Raw genomic sequence first — 18,417 nt, forward strand, 5'->3', positions numbered from 1 at the left:
TCTGAATTTTTTTACTGGATAGGAGCCGAAAATACCAGACTGTCCGGGTGAATACTGGACACCTGGCAACCCAAAATGCATTCCCGGCACCACCGCAAATGACAAAATTCATAAATACTGGTAGCCACAGCTCCTGGACCCTGCGGTAAGCTCTCCGTGGCACCTGAACTCATTGCATGGACTGGGAGCTGCTGGGAACTCACTACTGCTGCAGGCAACCGTGGGGAGCCATAGTTAGTTCTCTGTGGCTCCCAGCCTCCGCCCCGTCCCCAGGCTAGGCCAGGAGACCCCCCGCAAATACATGGAACCACAAATAGCCATTCCAAGACTCCCGGAGGTCTCCTGTACACAGAAAGTTACAGCTTAAATAGATCAGAATGATAGCAAAGAAAAATTCAGTTCCTGTATTTTATCCCACTTACAAATATTTCTGTATTTCCATACTGCAATCCAGATATGAAAAAACATTGGCATCCTAAATTAAGACAGCCTGTAATCTTGACATAACGCTATTCTACAGGCATTAGCCCACTGCCATCATAATAATAAACTATACCAACACATTAATAGCCTTGAAAACATATTTTTACTTAAACACTGTCACCAGCACTGGCACCCAAACTGGGAGGGAAATCAGAAGGCCATACCTCCCACGCCTTTTTAACAAAAGAAACCTAAGTGCAGAATTCATGTGCCTTGGGGATTATTTTTCCCGTCTGCAGAATCTGGTCTGCTGGGGCGATGCTAAAATTACACCTGTTGCCAACCAGGAGCTGCTGTCACAAATGAGAAGACAACTGGCTTACTTACTACCAAGTAGCCCACTGCAGAGAGGGAGGGACACTTTGGTCTTGTATTACCGCACCCCACATGTACAGAGGTTCCAGTGCCATTGGTCAGCACCCTCAGTGCGCACAGTGCTGAATATTACTGTTAAATGATTAGTGGTGAAACAGTCATAAACAGGGTTACATTTAAATTGTACTTGTCTCCATTCAGTGGGATTGCTGGAGTGCTGCATCTGCACAGAATGAGATCCTACTAGTTAGTGCGTTTTTCCTGTCCCACACTCCACGTTGGGAGGCACAAATGCAGCTGATTTGACTCAAAGCGAGTATAAATAAACATTAATAGAAAAAGTGAGTGTGTGGAGGTGGGATGCTATTAGCATGGCATGCAAATAACTGTGATGTCATCAGGAGGCAGAGCCTAAGCCCTTCCAGTTTTTTTTCCATGAAAATGATCGTGGTGGTAGGATAGTGGTCTCCATATAGTGATCTGGTTGTTTGATACCACATCATGCGGCAATATGGATGAAGGGAGAGAGAGTATACTCCAAAGTTTACCAGTTGAAACTTATCCTATGTCCCTGACATCCCAAATTTAGACTGTAGAAGTACCATAGTATTGGTCCTTTAGCATCTATACACTGAGGTTACATCTAGACTGCAAGCCTCTTTTGAAAGAGGCTTTTTTTGAAAAAGAGCATCTAGACAACAACCAGTACTTTTGAAAAAGGAAGCCACTTTTTCGAAAGAGCACCCAGGCAGTCGGATGCTCTCTTTCAAAAAAGCACAGTTTGCATTACATAGCGGCTTTTTTCAAAACAGCACTTTTGAAAAAAGGCATTATTCCTCATAAAACGAGGTTTTCCGTGGTTGAAAAAACTGCCACATTCTTTCAGTTTACTTTTGAAAGAACGCGGCAGCAGACTAGACGCAGGGGAAGTTTTTCCGAAAAAAGGTCATTTTTTTCGAAAAAACCCTGTATTCTAGACACACCCTGAGGGTACGTCTAAACTACAAGCCTCTTTTGAAAGAGGCTTTTTTGAAAGAATCTTTCGAAAAAGCCTCTTTCGAAGGAGAGCGTCTAGACTACAGCCAGTACTTTCGAAAAAGCAAGCACCCAAGCAGTCTGGATGCTATTTTTCGAAAAAGCACAGTTCACCTTCAATAGAGCACTTTTGAAAAAAGGTGTTATTCCTTATAAAATGAGGTTTTCTGCGATCGATTTACTTTCAAAAGAACGCAGCAGCAGTCTAGATGCAGGGGAAGTTTTTTCGAAAAAAGGCCACTTTAAAAAAAAACCCAAAAACCCTGTAGTCTAGACACACCATGAGTTACTAGGAAATTCTGCTATAATCATATTTTTCTATTTGTTCTTTGTTTTAAGAGCTAACAAAAAAAGTCCTCACTATTTTTCTTTAAGATGAATCACTGCAAAATAAAGTGGTTCGCTGCATATAAAGAAATAGGGAGGGGCAAACTGGTGGAGAGTCTATATGTTCCTTTAAAAAGTATCTGAATTATTTTCTTTATAACACTTTTGAGGGGTAGCCAAGTTAGTTTGTACAAAAAACAACAAATAGTCTTTAAAATAGCACTTTAAAGACTAACAAAACATGTAGATGGTATTGTGAGCTTTTGTGAGCACAGACCACTTCTTCAGATGACTGGAGTGCTGGATGTGCCAGTGGGCTGTGCCCACGAAAGTTCATGATACCATCTACATATTTTGTAAATCTTTAAAGTGCTACCAGATTATTTGTTGTTTTTTCTTTATAATGTAACACTTCAAATCCATGGCTTGTTTACTTGCTATAATTAATGAATTTATGACTAGATTAAAAAAGACACGATGACTTAAAATAGACAAATATTATATTACAAATGTCATGGATATATATAATTCATAAATGCTTGTCTTCTAATAATGTCACAAGTCAGCCCTCATTTTCGGTCTTGAACATAAGGGGTTCTCAAACTTTTTCCTGGTCTTGCATGTCTTAAGAGTGTCACTTGTTGAATGCCCCCCTTAAGTACATAACATTCCTGCATTATAGTACAGGCAGTCCCCGACTTATGCGGATCCGACTTACGTCGGAGCCGCACTTACGAATGGGGATTTTCTTGCCCTGGAACTCGCGGGCGGCGGGACCGCCCAGAGCGCAGCGGTCCCGCCACCGCGTCCTCCGGGACGAGAAAAGCTGCTCCGGGTCTCCCTGGTGTGCTGGGGGGAACTCCCCAGCACAGTAAGGAGACCCGAGCAAAGCCGCACAGGTGGGGGACCCCGCCGCCTGTGCGGCTTTGCTCAGGTCTCCCTGCTGTGCTGGAGGGGACTCCCCCCCTCCTCCCCCCCAGCACAGCAGGGAGGCAGGAGCAAAGCCGCAGAGGGGGCGGGACCTCTGCGCCTCTGCGGCTTTGCTCGGGTCTCCCTGGTCTGCTGGGGGGGAGGGGGCGCAGCTAGTGCGCTCCCCCCCAGCAGACCAGGCTTTTGTTGCGGGACGCCTGGGGTAGAGCAGCTGGGGTGCTGCCGGGTTGGTCCTGCAGGGACCTACCCGGCAGCACCCCCGCTGTTCTGTCCCAGGAGTCCAGATTCAGCCGCTGTTGAAACTGATCAGCGGCTGATTCCAGGAAGCCGGGGGCAGAGCAACTCTGCCTCGGGCTTCCTGTAGTCAGCCGCTGATCAGTTTCAGCAGCGGCTGAATCTGGAGCCAGTTCCAACTTACATACAAATTCAACTTAAGAACAAACCTATAGTCCCTATCTTGTACGTAACCCGGGGACTGCCTGTAGTGGGTTATTTGGAAAGTCATTCTGAGGAAAATATAGGTATTGCTGTGGTGAACACAATCATGCCCATATCTTTGTACATTCCCTTGAAGTATTTGCATACCATAACTGGATTCCCTTTTCTAGCTGTCTTTTCCTTGGCTGACTATATTGAGGTCACAAAAACATTCTCTGTAGGATCTTGCTTCCACCTCCTCAATCATTTCCTGTGGTCTGTACTACTTCTAAAAGAGATGTATAATTTTCACACTGTACTCTCAGAACAGCATGTGACATTTCATGGGAGGCCTGGCAAATGGAAGGCTTGAGATGTCATAATCTTTTGAGTGGAGTTTTTTTTTTTAAGCACTGCACACTGATATGCTCTAAATGAAATCAGTGAAGCTTTATCATTGACTCAAAGTGAGTAAAGTTAGGCTAACAATGAGCATGCTTGAAAACCCTGTGGTGTTGGATTTCTAAACAGAAATGAGCCCAAAGGCTGAGGTGTAGGGCCATATGCTGTTATGTTGTGAGGAGATATGCCATGGCGCCCACGAGCACTGTGTTGGGGACCATTGAACTAGAACAAGCCCAAACTAGCTGGGCTGACCCCAGTGACCTAACTCAGTTACTATAATAACAAGGTCTATATCTACAACCCAATACACAACACATGCCATTTCTCTTGCAAGCTCTGATGAAATCAGGGCATGTTGTCCACCATTTTAACCTCTCATCTTTATTCCCTCTTCTCCTCACTGCCTGTGTCACCCTCTTGCTATAGTTAACATTTATCAATGCATCTTAACAACAATTAGAATATTTAGCTTAGGGAGAGGTCTGTCTTAGTGGTCTGTATTTATCTGCTTTCAGTCATATTTTCTACCCTTCTCCAGGTTTGGCACTAACCAAATTTTCCTCCGATCCTCAGACGTATGTTCTCTCTTTTTTTAGCAATGTAATGGTATCTGGGGTTTGGCAGTGCCCTTCTAAATTCCTTTAGAACCCTGAAATGTTCCCACTGCTTTTTCTTTCACACTTTGTTCCCTCCTGACCATGGTTTAGAATTACCTTTCCTACTATGGTCAGGTCATTAGTCATCTTTATCTTTGCTTTATTTATGGTGCGTTTTACTTCTTCAGGTTAGTCATTAAGCATTTCATTGTCCTGCTAGGAGAGGGGTGCCCTTTTGTCCTTTAGGGGGACCTGTTTTCTTCCGGTGTATTTTCAGATAATTTGTTTCCCTTCTAGTTATTCTTCACTCTGTTCCCTGCTATTTTAACCTCTGATTTTCTTGCAAGATTGAACCTTCTAATTGAATTCCAGTATTGCTGCCTCTCCATGGTAATTTTCAGACCTCTTACTTTTATTTTGCATACACTGTCTTCCTTAGCATTTAGTTAAATTGTATACATTCCGTATGTACAAATGATCTCCCTGGTATCTTGAGTGGAAATCATTTTTGTTGAATCCTCATTTTAAATCTTATTACAACCTTCCTGTGTGTTTTGTGTGACCCTCCCAATACCACTGCCCAGTTCACAGTGTGTGCCAGGTACTGTATTCTGCCAAAGTTTGTTGCTTTAAAGTAAAGAAATCTGCTTGTTGTTCATCCTTCTGTGTATTTGCATTAGTTCTGTAATTTATATTAGTGGTCTCCCCACCCCTTCCTGTGCTACAGTGTCTCACACTGTGACCTTTAGATTAGTCCCTGCAAGGTTTAAGTTGTTTTGGGTCCCCCCACCAATTTAATTCCTTTATTTGTTACTCCTGCTAATAGTGTTTGTGCTTAACTATTCAGGAACTTCTTGCTCACCTGTGTGAGGTGCCTAGATTTTGAGCAAAGATGAAGGAAATTGAAATCCCCTATCCTCCTTTTAGAAGTGAGTTTGCTTATTTTCATAGCTGGTGCTTGCTCTCTTCACATGACCCATACCAACAGGACATTAACCGAACACATACGCATGCCCTCTCCCCAGACTCTCTCTCTATCCCTTCTTAGCCCTTCTTAACAGAACCCATTTTGTTTTAATTTCATCTCCTTCCTCTTTCATATAGGGTTACCAAATGGTTTAACCAAAAATACTGAACCCCCGCCCCCCCCCGGCAAAAAAAAGAAAAACAGCCAAACACTGGGGAAGAGCAGAGTTGTTTGGGGAGGCGGGGGCGGGGGGGGAGGAGGACCCTGAGAATTGTTAAGCAAAAAAAAAAAAAAAATTAAAAAAAAATAAAATTAAAAAAAACCAGTGTGGCCACTTTAAGAAACGTTTTTGAGGTTTTTTGGCCCTAAAAGGCTGCCGGCGGCCATCTGCCAGCTTGTCTTCCTGCTTCCTGAGGAACCATGTAAGCACCCAGCATTTTCACCTCCTGGCTGAGGAAAAAAATCAGAAAATACTGGACATTTTAGGTGTCCAGGTCAATACCAGACACCTGGCAACCCTACTTCCATATTCTCTAATGAAGTTGCTCATTTCTCTTATAATGCTATTACTTTTCAGTCATTTCTGAGGGCCACGGTGGGAGGCAACAGCGCCACCCAGAGGGAACAGCCAGCATTACAGAGTCACAGACATTGGGCTACAATATATATGATGGGCTGTGGCAATACTTTGACTAGTGTTATCTGTGGTCCCTCTGTAAAATATGGCAGTTTAATCTTCACAGATTTAAGGTTGAGATGCCAGCCTGCCTTGCTATTGCCAGGCAGGGCAAGAAAGCATCCTTGTAAATGTCAAGAGGACTTTTTCCCTGGTGTCATGATTCAGGCTGCTGTTGAAAAAGAAAGAATTGAGAGTGGCGGGACTGTGAGAGGAAGAATCACACGGAGCAGCTCTTAAACATGATTCAGCACCATGTGGTCACATTCCTGGTGCTGTAGCACTTCAGATGGAGCACCTGCAAACAGCCGTACCAGTGTCCCAAAACTGTTTTCCATACACACCTGTCATTGCTCAGACATTTTGACCACCGCCCTGTCCCCAGCTGGCACTCACCATACTCCATACCTTGCTCCTTTACTGTCCATCTCTGCAGACTCCCCAGGCATCCAGTGCACTGTCCCCCCATCTCTATGCAGTTTAGCTCTGATGAACTGCATCTCCCAATGCACATCACATTTAATGTCAGGGTTGCATCTGAAACATGGACCAATACAAATCTGTACACTTTTTGGGGCTTCACCTCCTCTCTTCTTCTTTCTCTCTCAAAGTGCAGATGTGTCATGCTCTGTGTGTGTGTGTGTGTGTGTGTGTGTGTGTGTGTAGTCTAATAATGAAATTCTAGTTTTTCAAAGCAATCTTTATTCCATTCCATCAAAGCACACCCCAGCAAAGTGACTATCATTTTAGCATTAAGTGCATAATATGGTCCAATCGCAATAACTCCCTAGAAATGCAGTGACTGCTCTCCTGTGCATGGGAACACATATTATTTACTTTCATCATCAAATTGCTGCCTCAAGGCATCCCTGATCCTTATAGCCCTTTGCTATGCTCTTCTGATAGCCCTGGTCTTGAGATCATTTTCACTCAGCTTCTAGGGTCTCAGTGGTCCAGCCCTGAGTGATGCTTTTGCCCCTCCGTTCACAAATATTATGGAGGGCATAGCACTTGGCTATAACCACAGGGATGTTGTCATCTGCCATTACAACTTCCTGAACAAACATCTCCAGCAGGCTTTTAAACAGCCCAAAGTACACTCCACAGTCATTCTACACTTGTTCAGCCTGTTACTGAAACACTCCTTGCTGCTGGCCAGGCTCCCCCATGTATGGCTTCATGAGCCACAGCATTAGGCAGGGTCTCCCAGGATAATGATGGGCATTTTGACTGCCCCCACAGTGATCCTCTGGTCCAGGAAGGAAGTTTGCAACTTTCTGAATGGGCCTGTGTTCCAGAAGATGCATGTGTCATGCATGTTTCCAAACTGGCCTGCATTAATGTCTGTGAAATGCCCATGGTGTTCTACAAATACCTGAAGAACCATGGAGAAATACCTCTTCCAATTAATATACTCAAGCGAGGTAGTCTGGTGCCAGAATTAGAATGTGTGTGGCATCTATTCCCCTCCTCATTTGGGGAAGCCCATTTGTGGAAAGCCATTCACAGTTTCATGCATGTTGCCCATAGTCATGGTCTTTTGGAGCAGGATGCAATTAATGACCCTGCACAATTCTGTCAACATGTATCCAACAGTTGACTTTCCTGCTGCAGACTGATTGGCAGTGGATCAGTAGCTGTTTGACCAGGCAGCTTTCATAGTACAATCATTACATTCTTCTCCAACGGCAGGACAGTTCTCATGCTCGGGTTATTGTGCTGCAGGGTAGGGTGAGCTCATCACATGGTCCCATCTGAAAGTTCTGCAGCCCCTGCACGTCATCCCAGATTTACATCTTGATGTGATCCCACCATTCAGTGCTCATTTTGTGAGCTCAGAAGTAGTATTCTACTCTGTGAGTGCCACAAGAAATCTTGTATTGGAGCTTCTGCGTGTGGCGAGATCAGCGTCTGACTCCTCATCAACACTTTGTAGCTTAAGCAATACTGTGACAGCCATTCATGATGTGTGAGTGAGACCTATCAGCATTTTTGTCATCAGTCACAGATTCATTCTTGCAGACTGAGGAGGCAAAGTATGCAGCACAAAAGCCGTTGGTGGCACCAAATGTGGATGGAAGTGCAGGGGTTGCTATGCACTATGGGACATTGGGACAGAACCCAAACTGCCCTGCAAACTCCCTCTCCTCCCATTCCCACAAGCCTGAGCAGCAGAAGAGGAATAGATGCTCAGAGTGCACTGCACTAAATGCTGCTGCAAGTGCTCCAAGTGTGGTCAGGTTATTGCACTTGCAGCTGACAGTGTGGACACTGGCTTCACTCTGTGAGTAGTGCAGTAATTGACAGTGCTTCATATCTTCCAGACATAGCCTCAGTTTCTTCAGCAGTACAACCTATTTCTTCCTTGGTTCAGTTTTGGTCCCCTTCCTCCCTCTGTTTTTGTTGCAGAAATTACATGTTTGTTATAACCAGTAGTGGCAGGCTTCTGTTTTTACAGAGAGCGTTCCTATACTTCTGAACTTTACTGTACCTGTTCAGCTCCTCGCTAGAAGAAATCTGTTCAGTGTTTTTCTCCAGATAATGTTTGGGTTTTAGAAACTTTACTGTTCCTGAGAAGACTTGTCATCTTGCACCGTATTGTTCCAATCTACAGTAACATGCAAATCAGAGCCCATATAGGCAACTCTGAAATGTTCTCCGCTAGTTAGACTGACAGTTATCATAGTCCTTAAGTTAGAAGAAAATCTTTATTATTTCAGAAGGAAGGCTTTGAGGATTTTTTATATACAACAGTATTAAAATTTCTGCATTATCGCAGTGTCTGGATTGCTCATCTTTTAAGGATGATTATATTACTGGTGAATAAAATTGCCAAGTAGAGTTGGCAACTTCTACAAAAATTATTTTTATATAGTCTGCACCTTTTAGAAGTTAGCTACCAGGAATGTGAATTAAAAACGAAACAGGAAACTGAATTCTGAAATTATTGAATATCCTTGGTAATTGATTTTTTTCTACAAGAACCCATATCAGGTGATTTGGATTCTACATGTAAATATCTTCCAGGCAGATGGATAGAACGACTGTATAGAAAATGCATGAACTCATTTAATGAGTAAATACTCAATACATTTTCATCACAGTCTAACACCTGCTCTGGCACCACATAGTACGCAAACCTGCACGTTAATATTGGATTAATAACCTAATGTTATTGATCCTGGTCATAATGCACAATTGAAAGATTTAAATGAGCATTGCCCATGAATGTTTATTTTGCTAGCCATGATTGAATCAATTTCTGACACTTGTTAATGCAAAACATGTTTCTTTCTCAGCGTAATTTCATTGAAATAAGTGGAGTTCCTTTGGGGAGAAATATGTCCTGGTTAATGAAGTCCCAAATACAGGAGACCCCTGCAATTCACAGTATTGCTATACATAGTACTGTAGATTCATGAGAGTCTCCCCTCCCTGTGGGGAAGAGGAACAGCGGAGGCTGAGAGCTGCGGAGAGCTCACCAGGGGGCCAAGAGCCATGGCTCCCCCATTCACAAATTTTGCCATTCATGATCATGCCAAGAATGCATCCAACATGAATGCTGAGGATTTTTTGTAGTGCCGTGTGAAATGATGGGACTCCATTCACCCCAAACTGAACCACAGTTCTTTGACTACGCATTGGGTAGTAACCAGAGGATCAGTGTAGGTCTACAAGACTTTAGGTCTCCTGTAAATCCTCATAAGAGGTGTACATGGGACTAATTTGGTGCAGATGCTTTTTCTGATCCCCCTGAATTTCATCTCTCGGTCCAGGTTATCAGCTTGAACAGTACTTTCTTGTGTAACCATGAGACTTTAATGCACTGTTTTTCCTTCTTCAGGTATTCACTTACAAACAGAGTACAATCACACATCAGAAAGTTACAGCTATGCATCAAACAAGTGTGGAGAGTGTAGAAGACATGGCAGCACTTGTAGACCTCCACGAGGGCTCCATCATGCACAATTTATTCCAGCGATATCAACAAAATAAAATCTATGTAAGTTTGTTTTAAAACAAAAACTATGAAGTTTATCCTGCATTTAATAGCAATATTTTACACTGATTTAGCACCTCCCTCCCTTCCCCTGAGTTCTTCAGATTATATACATCAATATGATTTGAAATGCATCTGTCTATGAGGTGGAGGCTGACTTCCCACCTGAAGAAAATGGAAGGAAAGTTGGGTCAAGGGCACCTGGGGAAATCCATGCAGTTTTTGAAATATATTGCAACAGATGAAGTTGACAAAAGATTTTCTGAGAGGACACAGTGGAACAATGCTTCTCTACCTACCAAGTCCTCACCTGGCCAGTATCTAGTTGAGGTGCTTCTTCTTTTCATCAGTATAGATAGGAAAGGGTGGTCATGACTCTGCAGGTGGAGAATCCATGCCATAGAAATTGGGTGGTTTTAGGAGCTTACATCTATGGAAGCAGCTGGGATTTTTCTGAAAATCTGGCCATTAGTCTACATGGAGTTTTAATTTTCTTGACTTTATATTGCAGATTTCTATGGCTAATAGAGCTTAAATTTTACTTTTTCAGCATCGATGTTGATCGCAATCTAACATTATTGTGAGCAACATAATACAGAGAGCAATACTGTCTTGTAGGCTTTTTGAATGCTTGTTTTTCATTTTGTAATAAAGTAACGTGACATGCAGAAAATGTAATTTAACTTAAATTTTCTTTCCAGTTTTTTAGAAGTACCACTATAATGTTAATTTCTGCCAAGATGCATCTCTTATTTATAAATAGCTTGAATTTAAACGAACACAGAATTAAAAACCAAAGAGCCATTACCTTTAGGGATTTCATTATCCACTGTAAAGAAACACAAACGGGGACAAGGCTGTTTTTGTTCTTTTGCATGTTGCTGCTAAAGGGAGCATTTTAAATGGTGAGCATCTTAAGTGGTCAGCATCTTAAATTTTGAGCTTGTCTTTTTAAAAATTTGTTTTGTGAAGACCTCATAATGTTTATGTCTTTTTCACAAAACAAACAATTTTGTTTAAAAAAAGATAAATCAATAAAAAAAAACCAATGCCGATGGTCCAGCACACTTGAATAATTCTAAAGACTAATAAATTGATTAGAGTGTTACTCTAATCAGTTTGTTAGTCTTTAAAGTGCCACTGGACTTCTTGTTTTTGTTGAAACAGACTAGCACTGCTATGTCTCTGAAATGAAAAACTCTGTGTATGCAAGAGAAGTAGAAGAAAATAAGGAAATTCTTTTGAGTCTTCCTTGGGATTTATTAATTTTAAAAGAGTAAAAATAAATAATTGCCTAATCATTTCCCAGTGTGAATAGATGGGATGACATTTAGTTTCTGCTGAACTTTTGAGGAGGAAAAAAACCCTTGTGGAGAATCAAGAAATAGCTATATTTAAAGAGCTGTGTTCTAATTTGTTCCTTGTCTTGTGGAAACTCTTGGATTTCTAAATATTCTAATGAGCAGTACAGGATAAATTCTTAGACAGATTTGTGTACTGTTGCTGGTAATATGGCACCTTCATTTGCTAATGCTTTTCTTTCTCCCTACAGTATTGTTTATTTTACTGTTTTGGACCTAACTCTGTGTCTCAAAACTCAGGCTCATTCATAGACTCATAGACTTTAAGGTCAGAAGGGACTGTTATGATCATCTAGTATGACCCCCTGCACAATGCAGGCCACAGAATCTCAAATGCAGTTCAGTAAAATTTGTACTGAAGTAAATAACTTGGCATATATATGGAGCCAGGTTCTGATACAGGAAGTAGTGCTATTCCATCCCAGCTAGAGCACTGTTTTAGTGTTGAGGATAATGAGGTAATGGGATAAGGCCTTCAGGACTGGTGGCACTTCAGATAGCAAAACATGCAGCATGGAATTCTTTGTTGTGTGGAATGGCCAGTCACAATGTGGACACTATATGCTTCATTGTAATTCTTGCTTTGGACTGGATTGTTCCTTGCACAGAACCCACAAGGAACATCCTCTTTACGTGTAAATTCTTTCTACAAGGGCCAGAGGAAGCCATAGCCTTCCTCCTCGTCCCTCCTCCCTCCTGGGTCAGGAAGGATATGGAACCATTAATGTGACTAGCCACTAGCTCAAGGGTCAGCAATCTTTTCAAACCAAAGAGCCAAACTACGTCAAAATTCAGAACAAGTGGTCAACAAAGAGCTCTATAAGAATTCCCATTTGCATGACTGAAAATATACAACGTAATATTATTGATAATTGACATAATGATTAATAATAGCACATATGAAACCTTGTACTCACAGACTTTAATGAGACTTCTGCTGCTGTATCTTTTCACATATTTGTTTCAAGTTTATATCATAACTGATCAATCCAGCTTCATGAATGCATTCAGGTTCTCTTCTGTCAGTTTTATGGCAGGGGGATGGGGATATGAGGGTGCAGGAGGTTGGGTTGAATGAGAGGCTCAGGGCAGATGGTTTGGATGTATGATGGGCTTAGGTTATAGGGTTGGGGTTTGGGTGGGGACAGGAGTGTTCTGCCAGGAGACTGGGGTCGTGGGGGTGCAGGAGTCTGGGGATGTGGTGCTATGAGGGGCTCAGGTATATGATGGGCTCAGGGCATAAAGTTGGGGAATGTGGAGGTGCAGGACTGTTATGCCAAGGAACTGGGGATATGGGGGTGCAAGTGTCTTGGTTGGGATGTATGAGGGGCTCAGGGTTGCCGTGTGGGGGGTGTGCAGGAATATTATGACACTGTGGCCAGATGGTGGCTGTGCTCCAAGAGAGGTCTTGTTGGCCAGGCTTAATTTTTAAATAAAGTAAAATATTATGTCCAACACAAAAGTTTTCAACATTGCCTTTATGGCAGGATGGGGAACTTTTTTTTGGGTCGGGGGCCACTGAGTTTCGGTGAAGGAGGCAGTTGTGACCCAAGGAATGGGATTGGGGTACAGGAGCTTGGATTGTGAGCTAGGGCAGGAGGGGATTGTGATCTGTGGCATGGGATTAGAGTGCACAGTCTGGAAGGAGTTATGGGCTCAGGAGGGGGGGCACAGGTTTTGGGTTATGTGGAGTAGGCAGAGGGCTGGAGTGCTGGAGACAGGCTCTGGCCAAGAGACTTAACAGTGAGACTCCAGCCCGCTCATGTTTCTTTGGAGTCTGCCCTTCTGGGGCCGGGAGCAACCATGAAGCACCACTCCCCCCTTCCCTCCGGTCTCACAGTATATGGAACACAATTGGCCTCGCAGCAGCTTTTCTGAGCAGGGTGTGGGGCAAGCAGGGGAGTCTATCTGGGGGCTCCCTGCTGCGTCCGTGGCTTGATTTGTTTTGCACAGGCTTGTTGTAGTGCCAGCGCGGGCTTCCTGCTGTGGGAGAAGTAAGAGGGGGCTGGGTTCAAGATTCAAAAGAGCCATATCTGGCTCCCTCACGAGCCAGAGGTTGCCAACCCCTGCACTAGCGTAAGAAGGTGGCTGGCTAATGAAAGTGTAATGCATTGTACAAAAGGGAAGAAGGACAATCCAGGGAACTACAGACCAGTCAGCCTTACCTCATTTCCTGGAAAAATCATGGTAGGAGATCTCTAAGGAATCCATTTTGAAGCACTTGGAAGAGGGGAAAGTGATCAGGAATAGTGAAAATGGATTCACGAAGGACAAGTCGTGCCTGACCAATCTGATTAGCTTCTCTGATGAGATAACTAGCTCTGTCGACATGGGAAAGTCAATGGATGTGATATACCTTGACTTTAGCAAAGCTTTTGATACGGTCTCCCACAATATTCTTGACAGCAAGTTAAGGGAGTATGGATCGGACAAATGGACTGTAAGATGGATGGAAAGCTGGCTAGACTGTTGGGCCCAATGAGTAGTGATTAATGCTCGATGTCAGGTTGGTGGTCGGTATCTAGCGGAGTGCTCCAAGGATCGGTTCTAGGGCTGGTTTTGTTGAACATCTTTATTAATGACCTGAATGAAGGGACGGATTGCACCCTCAGCAAGTTTGCAGATGACACTAAGCTAGGGAGAGAGGTAGGTACATTGGAGGGCAGGGATAGAGTCCAGAGTGACCTAGATAGATTAGATGATTGGGCCACAAGAGATCGGATGAGGTTCAACAAGGACAAGTGTAGAGTCCTGGACTTGGGATGGAAGAATTCCAAGCATTGTTACAGGCTGGGGACTGACTGGGGGTATGTCTACACTACCCTCCTAGTTCGAACTAGGAGGGTAATGTTTGCATACCACACTTGCTAATGAAGCCCGGGATTTGAATTTCCCGGGCTTCATTAGCATAAGCGGGGAGCCGCCATTTTTAAATCCCCGCTGCTTCGAACCCCGTGTAGCGCGGCTACACGGGGCTCGAACTAGGTAGTTCGGACTAGGGTGCCTATTCCGAACTACCGGTACTCCTCGTTTCACGAGGAGTAACGGTAGTTCGGAGTAGGACCCTAGTCCGAACTACCTAGTTCGAGCCCCGTGTAGCCGCGCTACACGGGGTTCGAAGCAGCGGGGATTTAAAAAGGGCGGCTCCCCGCTTATGCTAATGAAGCCCGGGAAATTCAAATCCCGGGCTTCATTAGCAAGTGCGGTATGCATACATTACCCCGCTAGTTCGAACTAGCGGGGTAGTGTAGACATACCCTGGCTAAGTAGCAGTTCTGCAGAAAAGGACCTGGGGATTACAGTGGATGAGAAGCTGGACACGAGTCAACAGTGTGCCCTGTAGCCAAGAAGGCTAATGGCATATTAGGTTGCATTAGGAGGAGCATTGCCAGCAGGTCTAGAGAAGTGATTATTCCCCTTTATTTGGCTCTGGTCAGGCCACATCTGGAGTATTGCACTTAGTTCTGGGCCCCCACTATAGAAAGGATGTGGACACATTGGAGAGGGTCCAGCGGAGGGCAACTAAAATGATTAGGGGTCTGGAGTGCATGACCTACAAGGAGAGGCTGAGGGATTTGGGCTTATTTAGTCTGCAGAAGAGAAAAGTGGGGGGGGATTTGATAGCAGCCTTCAACTTCCTGAAGGGAGGTTCCAAAGAAGATGGAGAGAGGCTGTTCTCAGTAGTGACGGATGGCAGAGCACGGTCTCAAGTTATAGTGGGGGAGGTCTAGGTTTGCTATTAGGAAAAACTATTTCACTAGGAGGGTAATGAAGCACTGGGATGCGTTACCTAGGGAGGTGGTGGAGTATCCATCCCTAGAGATTTTTAAGTCTTGGCTTGACAAAGACCTGGCTGGGATGATTTAGTTGGGATTGGTCCTGCTCTGGGCAGGGGGCTGGACTCGATGACTTCCTGAGGTCTCTTCCAGCCCTATGGTTCTATGCAGGGCTTGACAAACTGCGGCCAGAGCTACTCACCAGCCCCGCACTGCGCATGCGCCACACTGGCACTGCGTATTCACGCAGCGCTTGTGAATGGGGCACATGGGAGCGACCTGCTGAAATCTACTCGCCATGGGTGAATAGAATCAGCGGTTTGTTGAGCCCTGTTTCTGTGTGTGCAAATCAGCAAGGAATCGTGCCTCACTAAGCACCATCCTGTTTTTGGGCTGAGCTATCTCTGGACCACATCCTAGCTCAGGCCATTCTGCAGATGCCACAGCCTGGCCTTTAGGTTGCAGATCTGTAGTTGAGTCTCTGCTAACTTTATTTCTCCTGTGGAAGAATGTGCTTTCTGTATATTAATACAGTATCATTTAATGTATGTATCTTTAAAAAAGCATCAGAAAAATTATATTTAAAATAACACAAATATTATGATTTTAAAAACCTAAAACTTTCTGGCTCACATTGCAATGAGAATAGGAATTAGCTTGTTCCTCATAATAGTCAATGCAGTGTAATGGCATATGTACTTGTTTGTTAAAATGTCCATGTATGATGGGCGGGATCAGAGAGGAGTTATCACCCGATGTGCTGATCATATTACTAAACCTGCCTACCTGCACCACACCACCTGTCCTGCTGTGCCAGAAGCTCTGGTCTCCCCAAGGAGAAAACAGAGTTGGGGTCCCCAACAGAGCAACACTGATGCTGAAGCAGCTCAGTTCTGAGAGGGCTCAGTTATAGGGACTTGCCAGCACCCAAGAGCACAGCCCTCAAGAGGGACCAATCCCCAAATAAATCCATCTTACTCTATAGAAGTTTTACACAGAGAAGGCTCAAAGATGTTCGCTCTCTTTATCAATGAAAGAGAGAGATGCACGGCTATGTCTCTCCCCCAGGTAACAATTATTTACCCTGGGTTTGATGATAAACAAAAGTGTTTTTAGTAAGTATAAAATGTAGGATTTAAGTGACTGCAAGTGAAAACAGACAGATCAAAGCAAGTTACTAAGCTAACATAAACAAAAGACTCCAATTAAGCCCAATACACTAAGATAAATTGTTACAGACCACAATTCTCATCCTAGTCTTTATTTCAGTTAAAATCCTTCAAACCAGAGCTGATCGTTGCTCTGGCTTGGCTCTTCTTCCTGTGTCATTACAGTTATTTGTTTTTGAGCTTTCTTCATGTATATCATTTTAGTGTGGGTGATGCAGTTTTCTAAAGCCAACTAAAGATGATGTTGATTGTGTCCTATTCCTTAAATTGAATGTCCACAGGGCAGGAACCTTTTATTTCATTCTCTCCATTCCCATGGAAAATTACCAGATTCAGGATGGATTCTAGCACCCGGTGGGATGGTCACTTGATTTTGTAGGACCAACCACAATTATGGCATACAGGAAAAACAAACCAATCATAAATTGTTACCGTGAGCCCCATAATGTCTTTCTCTAGAAATTCTAGATTAATAAACAGGATTATATTTCCTATTTCTAACTTCACATACAAAAATGATACATGCATACAAATAGAATATACACATTCAGGGGAATCACAGACTCTTGAATGATAGGTTACTTGCCCTGTTTTTCATAAAGCATATTCAAGTTGTGAATATTCATATTAAAAAAACCTATTTCCATAAAAATATGGCAATGAAGTGTCACACCATCTCTACATACCTAAGTGGGGGCATGACCTGAAACACACACTATTAATTTTTAAATTGTAGGTAGAAAGGCCTGTGAGGATTATCTGAAAAAGTACAAGGGAGAATAAATATAGATTTTGTCAGAAAAATGTTAACATTGTTGCTTTTCAATGAAAATATTTTAAATGTAGGTCTTTTCCCTTGATAGTTCATTTGTTGCAAACAAGTGTCCTTCTGTCTCGTATTAAAGCAATCTTATTCCTGTAGAGCAAACAAGTAAACATCTGAAGATTTATGTCCATTTTCAGTTTGCAATTCACTTCAGTTAATTTTGCCTTTTATGCCTTTTTTTCTGGCATAATGATACCTTATCCCTAGGCCTTCCATTCTCTCTCTCTAACAAATTTCTGAGAGACAACAAAGTGATGTCATCACAGCGTCTACAGGCTATAGGGGGTAAAGCCCCGCCCTTTCTTCCCCAGGCCTTGTCCCTGGAGCTAAGTCCCACCCACTGCCAGCCCAGTCCTCTCCCGTAGCCTTGTGGAAAGCCAGGCCTGGTGTGCCATGGCCTCGGCCAGGGTGTGGTTAGGGTTAGGCCATGGACCTGGGGTGGCGGGGGGAGAGAAGGGAGAAAGGGCTCCAGCTGCCGAGGGTGGGAAGGGCATGGGGTTGGGGAGGGGAATGAGGAGTGGAGAAAGGGCCCAGGCTGATGCAGGGGGAGATGGGGAGGACATGCAGGAGAAGGGACCTGGGCTGGCACAGCTGAGGGTAGTGGAAGGGGGGGAGAAAGGGCCCTGGGCTAGCACAGCTGCAGCCCAGCCCAGCCCTCACCGGTAGCTGTGGGGGAGAGCCGGGGTTGCCTACCCCTGTGAGAGGAGGGTTGGCAAGCATAGTGAGCAGGGGGTGCAGACCCCTAGTTTTTTCATTATAAAGATATTTGCTATGCATGCTAAGGCTTCTTAGGCTTCTTATTGATTTGCTTAGCCTCAGCCGCCAACTCCAACAATGAAGACCAGTACAAAGTATAAGCCTTATTATTTTTTCCCTATTTCTGTTCAGGGAAATATTTCTGCCAAGCTTTGAAGTACTTCTGCACTATCAAAAAGCCATCTAACTCTGTAGTCAATGTTCTGAAGCAACTACTGGGGTCCTGATTAAGGTTGGAAGAGATGATAATATCCATTCTAATTTGAGTTGAACCATTTTGATGTTTCAAATCAAAACAGAATATACTTATATTTGTTTTTTATTTAATGCCTTTTCTTGGACCTGCTCCCCTCCTTCCTTGGCTGAATTTCCACAAGG

At 43.7% G+C, this 18,417-nt stretch overlaps 1 protein-coding gene across 1 annotated transcript in view; it reads left to right on the forward strand.

Annotated features, from left to right (window-relative positions):
- MYO10 (myosin X) overlaps positions 1-18,417 on the forward strand; it is a 368,617-nt gene that overhangs the window by 138,067 nt on the left and 212,133 nt on the right. Inside the window, exon 3 of the mRNA XM_006135809.4 lies at positions 9,996-10,154. Within this exon, the coding sequence (XP_006135871.2) occupies positions 9,996-10,154 (159 nt within the window). The remainder of the gene's footprint in view (positions 1-9,995; positions 10,155-18,417) is intronic.

This window comes from Pelodiscus sinensis, chromosome 2 (genome assembly GCF_049634645.1).
Source record: "Pelodiscus sinensis isolate JC-2024 chromosome 2, ASM4963464v1, whole genome shotgun sequence".
NCBI classification, from domain to species: domain Eukaryota; kingdom Metazoa; phylum Chordata; order Testudines; family Trionychidae; genus Pelodiscus; species Pelodiscus sinensis.